The 18450-nt window shown below is 40.0% G+C and overlaps 1 protein-coding gene across 4 annotated transcripts; it reads right to left on the minus strand.

The window, feature by feature from the left end:
• Positions 1–4246: 4246 nt before the first annotated feature.
• Positions 4247–13201, minus strand: LOC142823143 (claudin-34-like). Of its 4 annotated transcripts, none has more exons than XM_089776272.1 (4): positions 13071–13201; positions 11205–11343; positions 7675–7746; positions 4247–5101 (listed from the first exon to the last, which is right to left on the minus strand). In XM_089776272.1, exon 4 carries the CDS (start codon positions 5036–5038, stop codon positions 4382–4384), a length of 657 nt encoding a protein of 218 aa, XP_089632398.1. In that variant the 5' UTR covers positions 5039–5101; positions 7675–7746; positions 11205–11343; positions 13071–13201; the 3' UTR covers positions 4247–4381. The 4 variants fall into 4 exon arrangements, with proteins under 4 accessions (XP_089632398.1, XP_089632396.1, XP_089632397.1 ...); XM_089776270.1 differs by having other exon boundaries at positions 12965–13156; XM_089776271.1 differs by lacking the exon at positions 7675–7746 and having other exon boundaries at positions 12965–13155.
• Between the last annotated feature and the right edge of the window lie 5249 nt (positions 13202–18450).

Below are 18450 nucleotides of genomic sequence, written 5' to 3' on the forward strand. Positions count from 1 at the left end.
CCCTTAGTTCGAACTAGCTAGTTCGAACTAGGCGTTAGTCCTCGTAAAATGAGGTTTACCTAGTTCGAACTAAGCGCTCCGCTAGTTCGATTCAAATTCGAACTAGCGAAGCGCTAGTGTAGCGCATAGGAAAGTTAGTTCGAACTAACGTCCGTTAGTTCGAACTAACTTTCTAGTGTAGACATACCCGCAGTGAGGCCCTGAAAAGAGAGCTTCTATTTCTTAATCCTTTGTGACTGACAACTGGAAGGAACTGACCAAAACAGCACTCCCTCTTTTTATAGCCTCCCGCACCAAATGCACAGAAGGGCCCTGTGCGAGGGGCAGAAGAACACTCCATCAGGCAGAGCTACCTCAGGTTCCATTATGGGAGCTAAGCACAGCCCCAGAGTGGGAATTTCCAGAGGCCATTCAATGGGGAGAAAGTTCTTCCACCACACATTTCTCAGCTGCAGGCAAAATGCTAAAATCAACAAGCATAGAAATAACTGCAGATAAAGAGCCAAACAAAGGAAACTGAAGGAGGAAAGTCAACATGCCAAGACGCACATTGAGTACATGGCCGACAAAAACTTTAAAAAAAAAAACATACTATGTGACTACTTAGCAGGGCTGGTTTTAAGAGTCCAAGCAGATTATTAATAGTGTGTCAATTTTATTCTCTCCTTCACAATGCAAATCATGTCTGTCTCTTCTTCTCTCATAAGAATGGTCAGACTGGGTCAAACCAAAGGTCCATCTAAACCAGTATCCTGTCTGCTAACAGTGGCTGATACCAGATGTCCCAGAGGGAGGGATCACAACAGGTAATCCTCATGTGATTTCCTCCCCTGTCGCCCACTCCAGAGAAACAGAGGCGGGGACACTATTCCTACCCATCCTGGCTAATAGTCATTGGCGGACCTAACCTCCATTAATCTATCTCCTACAATCAATATGCTTAGACAGCAGCACACCCAATAATATGACATTAAATTTGGGATTGTCATATGAAGAGCTTCTCTCTAAGGCTTTTCTTAGCCAAAAGTCTCACAGGACCCAAAAGCCACCTCTATAAATCAATTGAATGACTTAAAAATAAACTGTGGCTCAACATATATTTTTGGAAATTGTTAACATCAAGAAACATAATGGTATGGAATTCATTGTGTATAAATTTAGGGCATAATTTTAGCCAGTGCCTGATTTAGAGATTATGCCAGATTTAATCACAGTGGTTTTGACAGAACAATATGCAGCTCATTAAGAAAAAACAAAACAAAAAATGCACTGATTTAATTAGCGGCTGCATTTTTATATGAGATGTGATGGAATAAATTCAAAAGTAAGAACAAACAGATTAATTGCTCTGTGTTTTTGGATTTATGTCCAATAAGACTGCTGTGTCATGATTCATTGATGCAATTCATTTCCAGCCAGAGTAAGTCAAGACAGAAGCAAAATGGATAACGGACTTTGGTTTGCTGAACTTTCCGGGATATTCCTTCTCCTTGGTGGCTATATTTGCCCTCTGATGACTACATTGTTGCCTTAAGTCATTCACATTGTCATCAGGTTTGGTTGCAAATGAAAATTATCTGCTGCATTTATGGAAAACATGTTCATATACTGAAAAAACTACAACAGTATATTGTATCTTCCTGCTGAAATCTAAATGGCTGGGATTCTAATATATCCTTCTGTAACCACTTGGATATTTGACCTCTACCCCGATTAAACCTGTCTGAAGTTCTGTGGGAGCAATGTAAAAAGAAATACAACCATTTTAGGTGGAGTTCTCTTTCCTCTCGCAGGTTCATAGCTTTGGCTCTTGTGTTTTTCATGGCTCACATCACAGCAGCGAAGTTTTGGGATCCTAATGTACCAAACAACATGTCCTTTTGGGAGTATGGTGATACTTTGTTCTGTGGCTAGACTGGTGGATTTTTGCTTTTGGCAGGGAACTTTCATCTGATCAAATCACAGTTCTGTTTCAATACTGCTCATGAGCTAAACAGACATTTTCCTACCGCACACGGTATTTCAAGACATTCTTCTTTGTACAAGACAGACTATGTATGAACAAGAGTAATACCAGCTAAATTTCCTAAAACCATTATCCTTTGGGAGTATCATTTTACTTAACTTCTAATACATTGACATATTTTTTTCCAACTTTTTCTATTCACTGTGAATAGATTTCAGAGCTTGGTTTGATTAACAAAAGATCTGATTAGTCTGATTAAAAGGCAGAAAGCCTCAGCATTAAATTCATGCTTCTCAAATTAATTTGTTCCACAAATACAGTTCCCATAGTGTCTTGCTAAAAACTGCTGTGCAAAATAAATTCATGCACTCTGGAAAAAAGTCTGATGAATTTGGGTTTGAAGATTATGAAAATGTATGTCAGAAAGAAAACTGTGTTGAGGCATGTAGAGAAATATATTGACTCTTTTGTTGTGACAGGTATCTGATCCCCTTGACCTTCAGTATAGTGGTGACTTGTTACAGAATACAGGTTGGACCTCTATAGTCCAGACTTCCATTGTCTGGCAACATCTATGGTTTGGCACCCCAGGCTGGAGCATTCATGGGGAAAAATCAGGCCCTGTGCTCAGCAGTTCCTCCCCCATGCTTCCAGAGTGCTGCAAATAGCTCAACCTGAGGGAGGGAAGAGAAGGAGCAGGGATGGAGGGGATGCTTGGGAAAAGAGGCAGGGTAGTCTGGTCTGGCAAATTCCCTGCTTCAGGACCAGCCGGGTGCCAAGGGTGCCAGACCAGGGAGGTACAACCTGTCAGAACATTTGGTAACAGACATCTTGTCCTACGTTGTTGTTTTTTATTTGTAAGCCATTAAACACATCTCAATGCACATTAGCACATTTTGATAAAAATTAGACTTCACTACTATCCATTTGATTTTTCTTTGGTATGATGGTTTGTTCATTCCAAATTCTAACATGTCCTTCATATCTGCTAGGAAATTATAAATGCTTTAATGTATAGCTATATTGTGTGGGTTGGTCTCATTGTATGCATAAACCAATCATTGTCATCTCATTGAATTTACTGTAACAAAAGAGAATCTGGTGATAAGGCTTCATTATAATATGTTATGCACTGAGTGTCTCAGTTTAAAGACCTCGGCAATTAACTCTTAACAGTGATGTTGGAAACTATGTCCTAACTAACAACAGCTGATATGCTTGATTTCAGATTTACTCATCTGCTGTACTTCTGTAGGGTGAAAGGCAATCTAGTAGTAGGTCTGGAAGATTTTCAACTCATCCCCAATTTCACTTTGTAAATCCTCTTGTGACCTATGCAGCTAGCCAAACTAGGGTGGTAGTGTAGACATACCCTCTGAGAGCTCATGTTTTTCCCAAATGGCTAAAATGATTCAATTAATCTAAAAAAATGCTGTCTTAGTGTGGGGAACTCCTCCTTTACCCACTCATGATGTCTCCCACAGTAAAGGCATCTCACAATCGGTATGGAACTCTGGCTCACCTGCTCTTCCTGTTGTAACACTTCCTATACTTCTGGGGGTATTGTGCCTCTTAGGGCTTCTGACTTCTTTTTTTTTAAGCTTCTGCTGTATGCTTCATGCCTAAGCATCTGTCTTTTGTGAGATTGTCTTCCCAGAGCAGCAGCTCCAGTAGGTGATGATTCCAAATGCCACAGACTGTCCTGTCAAGTCCCCTAAATTCCATGTAGCACCCAGTGAGGCAACAACATAGATCTATCCCCTCCCCACTGTACTGGTCTCTAGTGTTGCTCCACAGTTTCATTCTGCTTTGGGAGCAATACCTCCCAGGGCTCCTAGGACTCCTGTGAGACTTTGGGCTGTGGTGAGTTCAGAGTGCTGCAGTCCTCTTTTTAACAATAAGCAGTGCTTCATTTGTGCTAGGGCATGCAAGCATGGGTGATGTTGGGGGCAAGAGGAGACACATGCTCCCAACAATTGAATATGATGATGATTGATGATGACAACAAGCACACCGGGGGTTTATATTCTTAGAAGATACAGTTTCAAAGGTATTACAGTGCCAGGTGCTTACTTACACAACTCCATAAAATGGTTTCATCTGTGAATAGCTGTATGTCTGCTTGGTTTTTTTAATTCTTCAGTAGGTGACTGATGTTTACGTACATAGAGAAGATACCAAAATTTATCGGTGGTAGAGTGAAACAGCAGTTGATATTACAGTATTGACAAATCCTTGAAAGTGTTTGGCAATTAATAGGAGTCTCAGTTTTATATTTGTAAGAGCTAATCAACTTTTATTTGTATTTGTCTGATTAAAATATTACATTGTTATTACAATTAGAGGCAGGAATATGGACCAAAGAGTTTCTAGAAAATACTTTCTGCGATGTTGTCTCTCTCTTTAGGCTGATAGCTATGATCTTGGGATTATAGGGTTTACCCTAACAGACATCACAGGAGATCTGATATAGAGGAAAATGATCCCACTGATTAGCAACATGAGGCCAGATGAGATTCCCGAAGGAATAGCAATCCCAATGTTCTGTGCCATAGGTCTAGAGGGCAGGTTGAAAGAAGGAGGAAAGGGGATGCTTTTATTGGTTGCTACTGAATAGTAATTCCAGCTCACTGGAACTAAGACACAGAGCCCTGTAATTATATACACAATCCCTCCAGCTAGAAACAAGCAGGTAGCCTGCCTTTTGTGAATTGTTCCCCTATAAAAGTGCCAGGGTGGTAAGAAAGTGAAAAATATTCCTGATCCTCCCAAGAAAGTGGCAATGAGCAGGAGGACCTGGGCCAGAAACATTTCCACAGGGAAGAAGTTTTCATTGAATTTGAATTCATGACAACACACAATACCATAATCACTGGAGGTTCTTAAATGTGGGGGAAAGCAGATTTTCCAGATTCCCACCTGGGCTACACCAGAGGAGAAGATGGTGGCATTATCCACAAGCCAGAGCCTCCATTCTGCATGCCTCATTGTAATACAGGATAAAATCCAGCCAAGAGAGCCCATAGAAAAGCCAGTTAGTTGGAGGGTCGTTCTTGTAAACAGAGTGGACATTGTCTCAAGATCTTCATCAGTCTTCACGCAACCAAATTAGCCAAGAAGATCATCACATGGGCGCTGAAAAAGAAACCCAATATTTTAATTTTTATCATTACTTGTCAGTGAAAAAAGTCCCAATAGATATTCATTAATATAATTGCAATACATTTTCTTTTAGTGAAGAAAAAAATCTCATATTGATGAGTTTTGCAGACTTTGGACCTGATCCTGCATGCACTTACATCCACATGACCGTTACTTTATTCATTTAAACCAATGGAGCTGTTCACATATGCAACCCCATGCTTGTGTACTTGCAGGATCAGGCCTGTGTTTGAACTTTCTGAACAAAGAATGAAAATTTCATCTTTTTCCTCATGATGGTATCTTCTGTTGAACATGCTTGAACTCAGCATTTCATTATTTATTTTCATTATGACCAAGAACATGTTAATGCCAACTGAGAAGGGTGAAAGTTTATGAGATCTTCCAGGTTCTGATATGTACCATCTGGTTCACCAAAGAATGTCATGTGAGACTTCAAATAAAAGTTGAGGTCACACTTTGACTGTCAGTCATATCATTGTGAAATGTGTGTACAAATACTAAGCAAGCTGATATGTTTGTATACTGAAAATATGTTCTTCATGTCTATAAGATACTGGTCAGCAGCAAAGATGAAAAACAGGCTCTCTGTCAGACAGGAGATCTTTACTCATCTGTCTGTCAATATGTATAGCCAGTTTTGACTCTTTTGCAATGTGTTATCAACATTCTGAGCTGAATTTTATAAGCTGGTGTTTTCTATTCCTTTGGAAACAGCTGGCCTGGTAAATCTAGGTATATGCTGTAAGAGATTCTGCACAGGGCACACTCTGAGGAATGGGAGTTTGGTGTGTGCCTATGACTGCCTGTGCAGAGAAAGTGAGGTCTGTAAAGGCCTGAAAGATAGTATTTGTGCTGCCAGAGGCTGGTGGATTCAGGAAGCTGATCTGCACCACGCCCAGACAGGTGGAGATGAGATGCCTTCCACTCTGGCATATCCCGGAAGAGCTTCACAACCATCTTTCATATTGATATCCCTACAGGAAGTTGCTGAAATATATCTTCTCTCAAAAATTTATTTTCTTCCAATGTCATCCTTCTCACCCTCCAATATTTGGGAGGGGAGGGGAGGTCAAGCCTAAACGTTTTCAACTACAAAGAATATTTTTTTTTTAGGAAATTATGAATGAGTGAAACAGGAGCTTCCTTCTGTGAGTGAGATTTCTACCCCAGCTACAGCAAGCTGTCTAGTACAGGCAGTCCCCGGGTTACGTACAAGATAGGGACTGTAGGTTTGTTCTTAAGTTGAATCTGTATGTAAATCAGAACTGGCGTCCAGATTCAGCCGCTGCTGAAACTGACCGCCAGTTCTGACTTACATACAGATTCAACTTAAGAACCCCAAGCTTCCCCAAGTCAGCTGCTGCTGAAACTGATCAGCGGCTGATTCCAGGAAGCCTGGGGCAGAGCAACTCTGCCTCGGGCTTCCTGTAGTCAGCGCTGGTCAGTTTCAGCAGCGGCTGACTTGGGGACACCTGGGGCAGAGCAGCTGGGGTGCTGCTGGGTTGCTCCAGTAGCACCACTCCTCGGCGCTACTGGACCAACCCAGCAGCACCCCAGCTGCTCTGCCCTAGGCGTCCTGATTCAGCCGCTGCTGAAACTGACCAGCAGCGGCTGAATCAGGACGTCTGGGCAGAGGAGCTGGGGTGCTGCCGGGTTGGTCCAGTAGTGCCCAGAGCGGCGCTACGGGACCAACCGGCAGCGCCCCAGCTGCTCTGCCCCAGGGTCCACAACAAAAGCCTGGTCTGCGGGGGGGGGCACACTAGCTGCGCCCCCCCCCCCCCCAGCAGACCAGGGACACGGGGAGCAAAGCCGCAGCGGCAGCGGCTGCGGCTTCGCTCCCGGTGTCCCTGGTCTGCTGGAGACGGTCCCCAGCAGACATGGGGCACCGGGAGCAGCTTTTCTCGCCCCGGAGGTCGAGGTGGCGGATCGCTGCCTGCGAGCTCCGGGGCGAGAAAGCCCCGTTCGTAAGTGCGGATCCAACGTAAGTCCCTGCGTAAGTCGGGGACTGCCTGTATAAGCATTCTCTGACCAAGCTACATTCAGCTACAGAATTACTACACTGAGTGTCTTGAATGTTGACTAAAGTCATGTTTGTTCGTAGAAAGCACCTGCACTGCAACAGTACTCTACAATACCACAACATTATACTTTGTTCCAGAAACAGGTGATCTGTGCAGATCTCAGTACCTATATACTAAGCTTGTCAAGCAACTAAAAAAAATAATCATGATTAATCTCATGATTAATAGTGCCATTAAACAATAATATAATACCTTTCATTTAAATATTTGGATATTTTCCACATTTTCAAATATATTGATTTTAATTACAACATAGAATACAAAGTATACAGTGCTTACTATAAATGTATTTTGATTACAAATATTTGCACTGTAAAAAAACAAAAGGAAAACTTATTTTCACTTCACCTAGTACAAGTGGTGTAGTTCAATCTCTGCAGCATGAAAGTTGAACTTACAAATACAGAATTATATGGAAAAAACTTAATTAAAAAATAAACAATGTAGAACTTTAGATCCTACCAGTCCACTCAGTCCTGCTCTGAAATGAACAAGTGCTGGGTCATCATTCAAAACTGCTATAGCATGAAATATCTGCCAGAATAAAACAGAGCAGGAGATATATGGTTCTCCCCCAAGGAATTCAGTCACAAATTCAGTTAACACATCTTTTTTATTTTTTCTTAAAGCATCATCAGCATGGAAGCATGTCCTCTAGAATGGTGGCCAAAGCATGAAAGGCATACAAATGTTTAGCATATTTGGTATGTAAAGATAGGCACAGGAAATAAGGGTGCAGCACCCCCCAGGTTTTGCACCTGGCTTCCTCATGTTCATGACACCTATCGTAAATGAGGGTTCGAGTTACGATGCCCCCGACTTGCGATGGAATGGAATGGATCATGTCTCAAGTCGTGGGCCTCCTGTGTGTGTGTGTGTGTGTGTGTGTGTGTATATATATATATATATATATATATATATATATATATATATATATATATATATCTCCATCCATCCATCCATCCATTATATATATTGACTTATTTGAGTCATCACTGACAGGTAGTACTCATAGGAGATGAGGCTTTGAATTTATTTATTTAAACAAAGACTGTAGGGTTGCCTTCCCAAAGTATGCATTTGATCTGAATGCAGCAGTAATGGTATACTTGTTTGTAAAAGTATGCATGCATGGCCAAGTGGCAGCCTTGCAAATGTCCTATATAGGAATGTCATTTAGAAATGCTGTTGACATGATCTGGGCTGTCATGGAATGAGCTCACACCCTTTGTGGAGGCATAGCTTAGGTTACTGTGTGTACTGGTAGGATACAGGAAGTTATTCATCCAGAGAGTATCTCTGAAAAGACCGCTTGACCCTTTACGAGACAAACAAGATGAGGAGCAGAAAGTCCTATCCAAATACAAAGTTAAACATCACCCGACATCCAATGTCTGAAGACATTGTTCCTCTGGGTTTGAATGAGACTTAGGCAAGAACACTGGCAAATATTTAGCTTGGTTCAAGTGAAACTTAGGGTGTGGCTGTAGGTTACTTTGTCTTTAGAAAAGTGTGTGCAAGGGAGTACTATCATCAAATTCTGTTCCTCACCACAAGGCAGATAGTTTTCTGTCACATAAGAGGGAAAGAAGAAGTCGACAGAGGTTCAAATGGAGGTCCCAAGTTGCTAAGACAATATTAAAGTCCCTCAAAGGAACTGGCTCTTTAAACAGTGGGCGGAGACAAATGACTCTTTCAAGAACCTCACTGCCATGAAGTTTGAAACCAACAACTTTCCATGGCCGGGCAGATGAAATGCTGAAATTGCCATCAGCTGGACTCTTAACATACTAAGTGCAAGACCAGAAGACTGAAGGTATAACTGGCACTCTACGATTGCCTAGATGCCAGCCAGCTTCAGATGAACTCCCTAGGCTCATATTCCTGTACATCCAGCAATGTGATATATGCCATCATGTGCCAGCAATGTCCCTCTGCGATGTATATTGGAAAAACTGGTCAGTCACTTTGCCAGAGAATCAATGCTCACTGATCAGACATCAGAAATCTCCACACACAGAAACCTGCCAGCCAGCATTTCAGTCAAACTGGCCATTCTCTTAAAGACCTGACAATATGTGTCTTACTACAAAGAGACTTTCACACCATATTATAGAGGAGACTTCAGAACTTTTAGTTATGCTAAAATTGGACACATTGCAAATGGGCCTTAATGGAGATAATAATTACCTTACACATTAAAAAGACAGCCTCCCCACGTTTTGATATTCATACTAACTCCAGATTAGCCACTTAATTGACTCTCATAATAAGCAATTTCCTCCTTCCTTGTCCCCTCGTCCCCACCTTCTTTTCTACGTAGCCAATTCATTAGTTTGTAATTTGTTGAGGTTAAAGCGACTGGGACTTTTCAGTTTAGAAAAGAGGAGACTGAGGGGGGATATGATAGAGGTCTATAAAATCATGAGTGGTGTGGAGAGGGTCGATAAAGAAAAGTTATTGATTAGTTCCCTAAATAGAAGAACTAGAGGACACCAAATGAAATTAATGGATAGCAGGTTTAAAACTAATAAAAGAAAGTTCTTCTTCACACAGCGTGTAGTCAACCTGTGGAACTCCTTGCCAGAGGAGGCTGTGAAGGCTAGGACTATAATAGAGAAGCTAGATAATTTCATGGAGGTTAGGTCCATAAAAGGCTATTAGCCAGGGGATAAAATGGTGTCCTTGGCCTCTGTTTGTCAGAGGCTGGAGAGGGATGGCAGGAAACAAATCGCTTGATCACTGTCTTCGGTCCACCCTCTCTGGGCACCTGGTGCTGGCCACTGTTGGCAGACAGGATACTGGGCTAGATGGATCTTTGGTCTGACCCAGTACGGCCGTTCTTATGTTCTTATATTTACTTTATTCATTGTATCCCTCTGTTATATAATGGTCATGCCAATTCACTTTCAGAATATGATCTGAAGAAGTGGGTCTGCTCCACGAAAGCTCATCACCTAATAAACTATCTTGTTAGTCTTTAAAGTGCTACATGACTGCTTCTTTTGTTTTCTTTAGGCTCATGACCACATTGAAAACCAGTTCCAAAGGGCTGAATAGGTCGATCTGGTAGAGTGCTCTTTACTATTGTTCAAGACATGCTAGATCACCTCCCAGTATTGTCCCTTCTCCTCATCTAACCATGAAGCATCCATGCATGAGATGTAAAGAGCTGAGTGTTGGATGCAAAGCTTGAACTTGATGCTAGGTTGTCCGAATGAAGAGGAAGATATACAGGAGGCTGCAACAATAATGCAAGAACCCATATTGACTCAGACATGCTACAGCAATGAGAATGAGCTTAGTGCAGTCCCATTTCATCTTGAGAATGATTTGTGGAATGATCACGGCCTGCTCTAGCAGCCACAAGTCTCTTGTCATCTCTTTGTGAGTAGGTGGCTAATAGAGCCCTTCTCTTTAATGTGTCCTTTATTGTAGACACAAGAAGGTCATGGTGTAAGGGTCACATTTGGGCTTTCCCCGTCTTCCCCCACCTGACAAGGTTTGAATCCTGTGAGGATATCACACAGGGTCACCCAAATACTTTAACTAAACTAACACTAAACAACTTAGAGTACAACTAACAACTCTATACAAGAAGAAATGTCTCAGAAACTGACTGAAAAATACAAAGTGAAGAAAACCATGTGGAACTCCAACTCTAGCCATGGGGGAGGGGAAGATGATAAAGAAATTAGAGGATTGGGTTGGCATTGTCCTTACATGGTCAGGGGAGGGGCTAGCACTGCAGCCAGTGAGTGCCTCCCGTATGCGTTCTTCTAGACAAAGTTCTCCAGTGCCAGAGTGCTGGGCATGCACATACCTAAGTAGAATACCGTGGCTGCATCTACTCAAAGAAGAATGTCCATTAGCTATTAGTGTAAAAGGCCTATAACACATACAGTGAGAGTAGTGCTGATCCTAGTCCACAGAAAACATGAAGTTTTCTGTGTAGTACATGAAGACACTGGGCAGTTTGGTATAGTACTCACCAAAGACAACACTGGGGAAAAGATGATGTCCCAATTATTTTGAAATGTCACTCAGATTTAGCATACTCTACAGTATGATCTTTACAGATCCTAGCTCCAGTTCTTCTTATCAACTCTAACTTGACAGGAAACACTTTACCTATAGGAAGATGATAGTCACTATTAGCAGTAAAAATGTGTATCTAATCAACTCTTTCTTAGATGCATTAACTCTGATAAATGTCCATGTGTTACCAGTATATGATAAACCCTTCATAGTATAATAAAAAGCTATTTCATCTCATGGTATTTAAAAAGACATTAAAGAAAAATCAGTAATTAGAAACTGTTAATAATATCCTGATAATCATGTCCTTATTGGGAATAAAGATTGGTATATTGTTAGAGATTCATGTTTCTTTATCTATACCTATCTAACTATATACTTGTATAGGAGGAATGTGTGTGATCCAAACAGTTATTTTTCATATGGAACCAATTGTCAATTTATTTCTATCAATAAACAGCTGGTCTTTCATTTTCAAAATTTCAAACTGCAAGTACGTTTATGTAAGTCTGTAGTTTGTAAGTGTTCCAGTCTGTAGCTTTGAAAGTGAAATTTTAAATACATTTGTAAATATAGTTATTGAGAAAGCAGCTTTATAAGCAATCAGAGGGCAAGTGAAATGTGAAAGGGTCTGGGGTTCCTGGCTGCCACAGAGCCCTTCAAAGCATAGTGTAGCATGCTCTGGGCAGCACTGAGTGCTGTATCCCCAGCCCTTTCCCCTTCTGCTAGAGGCCACACCCCTTCCAGGAGCACAGAGCTGTCCCTCCCTTTATCTTGCCCAGAGGCCGGACTAGTCTGTCAGCTCCCCTGTGAGCAATATCTAAATGGGATATCACAGAGTAATTCTAGAGTAGCACCTCTGAGTTTGCAGTCCTATCTGGCTAGGGAAAGTTAGAATCATAGAATCATAGAACACTAGAGCTGGAAAGGACCCCGAGAGATCATCAAGTCCTGTCCCCTGTCCTCATGGCAGGACCCAGTACCATCTAGATCATTCCTGATAGATGTCTAACTAACCTGGTCTTAAATATCTCCAGTGATGGAGATTACACAACCTCCTGAGGCAACTTATTCCAGTGTTTAACCATTCTGAGAGTTAGGAAGTTTTTGCCTTCTGTCACTGTATCTGTCCTGAGTCTTCCATTACACCATCAATATGACCTTATGTCCCCTTTGGTAACTCCTTTGATAATCCCAGCCCAAACAATTGTGCAGCCACAATCTGCCATCTTGCTCAATCTACTTTTATATAGGTTTAGATATCACATAACTAGATAGTAGAAACCAGAATGATATATTATTATCTATGATAGTTCTTGATTCGTATCATATTAGTATTTAAAGCCTAATCTACACTTAAAATTGAGATCAACTTAGCTTCATCACTCAGGGGTGTGAAAAATTCACATTTAAGCCCCTGGAAGGCAATGCTAGGTCAACCAATATACCAGCTGTGGGAGAGGTGAATTTACTCAGTGATAGAAGAACCCCTTCTATCACTTTAGCATGTGTCTACACTACAGCACTGCAGATATGCCACTCTAGCATTTCTAATGCAGACATAGTCTACGCTATGTGACTCCCACTCACGTATTGACCAGCCACTACAAGTTTAAATGCATTTAAACACTTATTGCTAGTAAGCAATACAATAAATTAGTGGGGTGTTTACAGATTAAAGAAAAGTAGTATTTAAAAGTCTAAAAGTTCCCACCTGATCAAGGCTCTTACTGACAGTATATATGGCTGAACCAGAAATCATCCATAAAGAATAAGCATTATTAAGAAAAAATGACACCTCTCAGAAACTGTCGACCTACTGTTTGCTTCTGCTTTTTCAGAAGAATGGAAAGAACTCATCCAAACTCTTGGCTTTAAAAATAAAATCGAACATTCTCATAGCCATCCCATATATGTTGCGTTTCCATGGTCACTGTTCTGAATTGGATCCTTTGATTATTCTATAACACAAAAAACCCTCAGGAAGTTCTTAGAATGTTGTCACATGATTTAGGACATCTTTGCTTATAATATCTGCTTACCTGAACCAGGGCCAGATTTAGCTCTTCGTAGGCCCTCAGCACTCTCATAATTGTAGGCCCTTAAATTAGATTATATAGAAATATATAAGGGAGAAAACCCCTATCACCTATACTCCTAACAACACCCACTTTAATTTTTGCTCTTGAAAATGGAGCTCTGTGTGAGAAATGTATGGAACTTCATTCTAAAATAAAAGCCATTTTGTTGTATACTATAGTTAAACTTGGGATTCACCTGATAGTTAATTGGCTGACAAGGAGAAAAAGTAAAGCGATGTTGCCACCGCTACAATTGTAAAATCTGCAGAACAATGCATTGTGCTGCAGAGCTGATAACTTGGCAACACTGTGTCGCAAGATCGTTCAACGTCATCTATGAAAAAATAGTACATTGGCTGATGCCAGAAACACTGTTTAGTGGTAGCTTAGGGTTTCTGAAACACAACAGTGAATTGCAAACTGTAGTAATAAGCAGTGTTCCTTCTAACATTTTCCATCTTTGGGCAGGTTGAATTTTCTTATGTGCATCACCAGTACAAACAAAAAATGTAGGCATAAATATATATTTAAACAGCTCATAAGTATGGAAGACAAAAATTTTAAAACAAGGGATAATTAACAAGGAGCAATGCTTATGATGTTTATTTAATATCAAATAAAAAGAAATTTAACACTACATGGGACTACATGTATTTTATCATCCTTTCTAACAACTTAAGCTAGTAAACACACCAAAATGAGTATTAGCCACACATAACTCAGCTTTAAGATGTGAAAGGAATCTATGAATCAACTGGAAACAGTCATGCTCTCCTTGCAAATATTAATGCAATATTTATTTACACTGGAAAGGAGAGAAAAAGGAATGTACTCAGGTTTATATAGTTTCTCTAGGATGCCACCTCTTAATTTGATTAATAGTGCACAAACATAAATCAATAAAAATAAGTAATAAAGGAACACAGAAAGCAAATAAAGCCACAAATATGAAAATAGGAAGGGAAGTAAAACATCAGGTGGTTGGTGATGGGTATTTTAAATGAATGTTTAGGATCACTGTACAAGTGAAACAGAGCTCTATAAACACAGATAAAAGTTATCCTTGTTTGAAACTTTCACGGTGTGTGTGTCATCAACTCGAAAAATAGACTCTCCAAAGCAGCACTTTAACATATGGCTTCAGAGTCTGTAGACAGATCCATTTTTTAAAGAGGTTGCAAATATAGTCTTCATTCTAGAACATACCTAGCATCACACTTAGTACACCCATTGACTCATAAGAGTGAGAACTATACCATATAGAAAAGATCTGGCCTTACTGCCCTCCCCAAACAAATTCTAAAATTTAAAGGAAATCACTTGTCTGAAATCCAACTGTAATTGAAAGGCCAAACAAATAAACAGGTTCCATGGCAAAGTTCTTCCAGTTTTAACAATTTACTCCATATAACACAGGCTATTTAAAAAAAAGAAGAAGAAGAAGAAAGATCAGTCTTCAGATATCTACAGCACTCCAAAAAATCTGTTAAAAGAATCCTATTATGTGATTGACCTATATACATAATCCTTATCTATAAAAGCAACCTAACTGCTTTATAATAGAAAAACACCAATAGAAGTCAGATAATGAATTAAAATTTGCTAATTCAGAATCTCTCCCCCTCTTTTATTTGTCTGACCTGGATCTGTCTCTCTCCAAACAAACTAATTTTTAGCACAGGCTAACATCTCCAGACAGATTGTCTCCTGTTAACAAACTCAGCATGGCCAAAAGCAAGCTTTTTTTTCAGACCACTGGCAAATAGGGAAACTGTCCAAAGAAAATGGCTTATTTGGTCTCCTTCAACTGGTAAAGTTATTGCTATAAATGCAAACTATTCTGTGTCAATGACTACTCTAATCAATTAACAGGTTTTGATGACTGGAAAAATGCAGTCACTAGAATTATTTCTCATGAGCAGTGGAAGGATCATCTTGGTGCACTGTCAATGATGCTCCAGCATCAGAAATCTGCCAGAACTAATGCAGAACTGGAAAAGATGAAGGAAAGATCATGAAAATACAGGACTAAAGTCCTAAAGAGAACAGTTGTTCTAATAAGATTCCTTTGTGAATGAAGACTAGCCTTTTTGTAGGGACACTGAAGAGCCTGTCTTCCCTAACAATGGAAACTACCTTGGTTGCATTGAACTTCTAACTGAATTTGATTCATTTCTCTCAGAACACATGCATTGACATGGCAATCCAAGGAGAGGGAATGTGTCTTATCTTTTGTCAACTATATGCAATGAATTTTGCTATTTTGGGATCCAAAGTTATGGCGCAGATAATATCTGAAAGCAAGAAGGCAAAGTATTATGGAATCAATATCGATTCATCCCCTGATATTAGTCACACTGATCAGCTTATGGTGGTGTTTCATTATGTACTCAGTGATAGAAATGTAGTTGAGCAATTTCTTCAGTTCATTCCCATTGAGCAACATGATGGAAAATACTTATTCAATCTTTTGCAGGATATTCTGAAATTTCATGGCATTGATATTGCAAGCTGAATGTCACAGTCATATGATAACACCAGCAATATTAGTGGCATTTATTCAAGGGTTCAAGCTAGTTTTTGTGAAGTTAAGAGTTTGGCTGAATGGGTTCCATGTGCTGCCCACAGTTTGAATTTGGTTAGATCAGCTGCTGTTGAGTGTTGCCCTGCAGCAGTCAGGGGGTTTGGATTTTTCAGTTACTCTTTACGTTTTTCTCAGCTTCACCCCCGAGTTGGTCTAAATTAGTAAATAACACGAAGCAAAATATCTATGTTGTACAAAGCATATCAGAAAGAAGATGGTCAGCACAGAGTGATGCCACCAGAGCACTTTATATGAACTGTTCTGAAATTTGTCAGACTTTGATAGACATATGTGAAAGTGATTGACAACCACCTGCAGTTGTCTGTGAGGCAAAGTCACTGACTAAGAAGCTGGATCAGTTCAAGACAGCTGTGATGTACATCATTTGGAATGATGAAGTTTGTATGGTTTGTCTTGGATTTGAGTATCAGGGACAAATTTCACATACTGTGCTTCTATCCTATCATAGATAAACTTATTGTTGAGATGGTCAGATAATGAGCAGCATATGCCATATTGAATGAAAACTTCAGTTTTCTTGCAGATAGATCAATGTCCAGTGCTGAAGTCGCCTCTAGGGCAAGTGCATTAGTAGATATCTATCCATCAGCTCTTGAACATGAATGTACAGATGAATTTCTATTGTTCTCACATGTGTATGCAGAGAAGAGACCTGAGGTAGCAAAGATCAGTGAAGAAATAGCAGACAAGTTGGTGACAAGTTTTCTAAATGTCACCATTGCTTTCAGAATCTCTCTCACCATCTTGGGAACAGACTGTGAAGGGGAGCGCTCTTTTTAAAAGTTAAAACATATAAAGAACTGTCTGCAGTCTACCATGGGTCAGAAATGACAATCTTCCCTTGCACTACTTTCAATTCAGAGTGAGCTTTTGAGAAAAATGACATTTGATGACATAATACGTGGTTTTGCTAACAAAGAGTCACAAAGTAAATATTTAATTGTACGTTATACCCATGTATTGTTTTTTACTAAAGATTTAATACACCTGCATTTAATTGATCTTCAACATTTGCACATGAATTCTAATAAAAAATAGCAAATTATTAAGTGTGACTTAGCAGTTTTCTTTTCTTATTTTTGAGTCAATTATGAATTTGTTTTTAGGCCCTAAATTTTTCGTAGGCCTAAGCATTGTGCTTACGGTGCCTAATGGATAATCTAGCCCTCACCCGAACCATCAAAATGTAAGAATCAAACTGGCTTAATTCACTATTCATAATTTACTGAGGCATTGCTATTTTCAGGAAGAGCCCAAGACGAAGCTAATGAACAAAAGAGAGAGCAGGGCCATGGTTCTGCATTGTTCATCTCATGGGCCAATACTTTCAAGGGACATTTTTGACTAAAGATTCCAAAGTGAAATTTCAGAAGTCTGAAGTTAACAAGTGAATGTGCAATCTTAACTCTGCCCACTGGGGCGCATCGTAATACTGTATATATTTTAGAAATGTGCATTTGTCTGTCTGTCCATCCGTATGTTTGTTCAATAACTCCTAAATGATAAGAGCTAGGACCACCAAATTTGATATGCAGCTTCCTTTTACCATAACTTAAAGCAAGGTAAGGGTTTGATTGTGCCAAAACAATGGGATGTGCTTGGAATTCGATTGTTTCCCATAAAATGAGAAAGCTCAGTAAGAGCAAGTTATACTATCAAATGACACTAGGGGGCAGCAAGGGACCAGAGATTGGGACTGAGACAACTATACACCTTTGGGCCAACAGATAGCAGAGGTGGAAAAAGGGACAGCTATCTACTATATATTTCAGTGAGTTTCTTTGTGTGTCTGTTTGTCCCCCAGCCAGGGTACATGCACCCCTCTCCTGGCTGTGCCCGCTGCAGCTGCAGCAGCCATAGATAAGTGCTTTTCACCTGCTCCCAAGCTGCTGTGGTTACAGTGGGCTGGGGTTGTCCTCTCTCCCGAGGGCAGCCTGCACACTGACCCCCCTTTATCCCTTACCCCACTCCAGAGCAAAGATTTAAATGAAGAAAAACAAAACTTATTTGGGTTAAGGATCCAAGCAACTCTGGATAAATCACCTTGTGCATTATAATACACTGTTTAGTTATATGATCACATACATTTTATTTGAAAAAAAGTATTTTTCTGCAATTTTAGAAATACTCATATAACATCCTGTATTATAGGACATAGCAGGATTTCTAGAAAGGCTACTAGTGTATCAGGTGGAAAATACTGTACAATTCAGCAGTTTTTAAGTTTTCAATCCTGCACAACTGAGGCCTGTGGGGGGAGGAGTGTTATAATTGTTTTGTTTGTAAATGCTGGCTCTGCATGTAGTTGGAATTCTTTCTTTACTTTAGATAATAAACTAAGACCAATGGAGGAGTAGGTGAAAAATGGAAGGGGAGGTTGCCCTAGATCCTCATGGTGGTGAAACCGTTTGCTTGAGAAACACATTGTTAAATACTGTAATAATAAATGTTTTCACAGTGTATCTAAGTCTAAAGAAAGCAATATTGCTCAGGTTAGAAAATAATTAAATTATA

The sequence above is a fragment of the Pelodiscus sinensis genome, chromosome 1 (genome assembly GCF_052426305.1).
Source record: "Pelodiscus sinensis isolate ZL-2025 chromosome 1, ASM5242630v1, whole genome shotgun sequence".
Taxonomy (NCBI): domain Eukaryota; kingdom Metazoa; phylum Chordata; order Testudines; family Trionychidae; genus Pelodiscus; species Pelodiscus sinensis.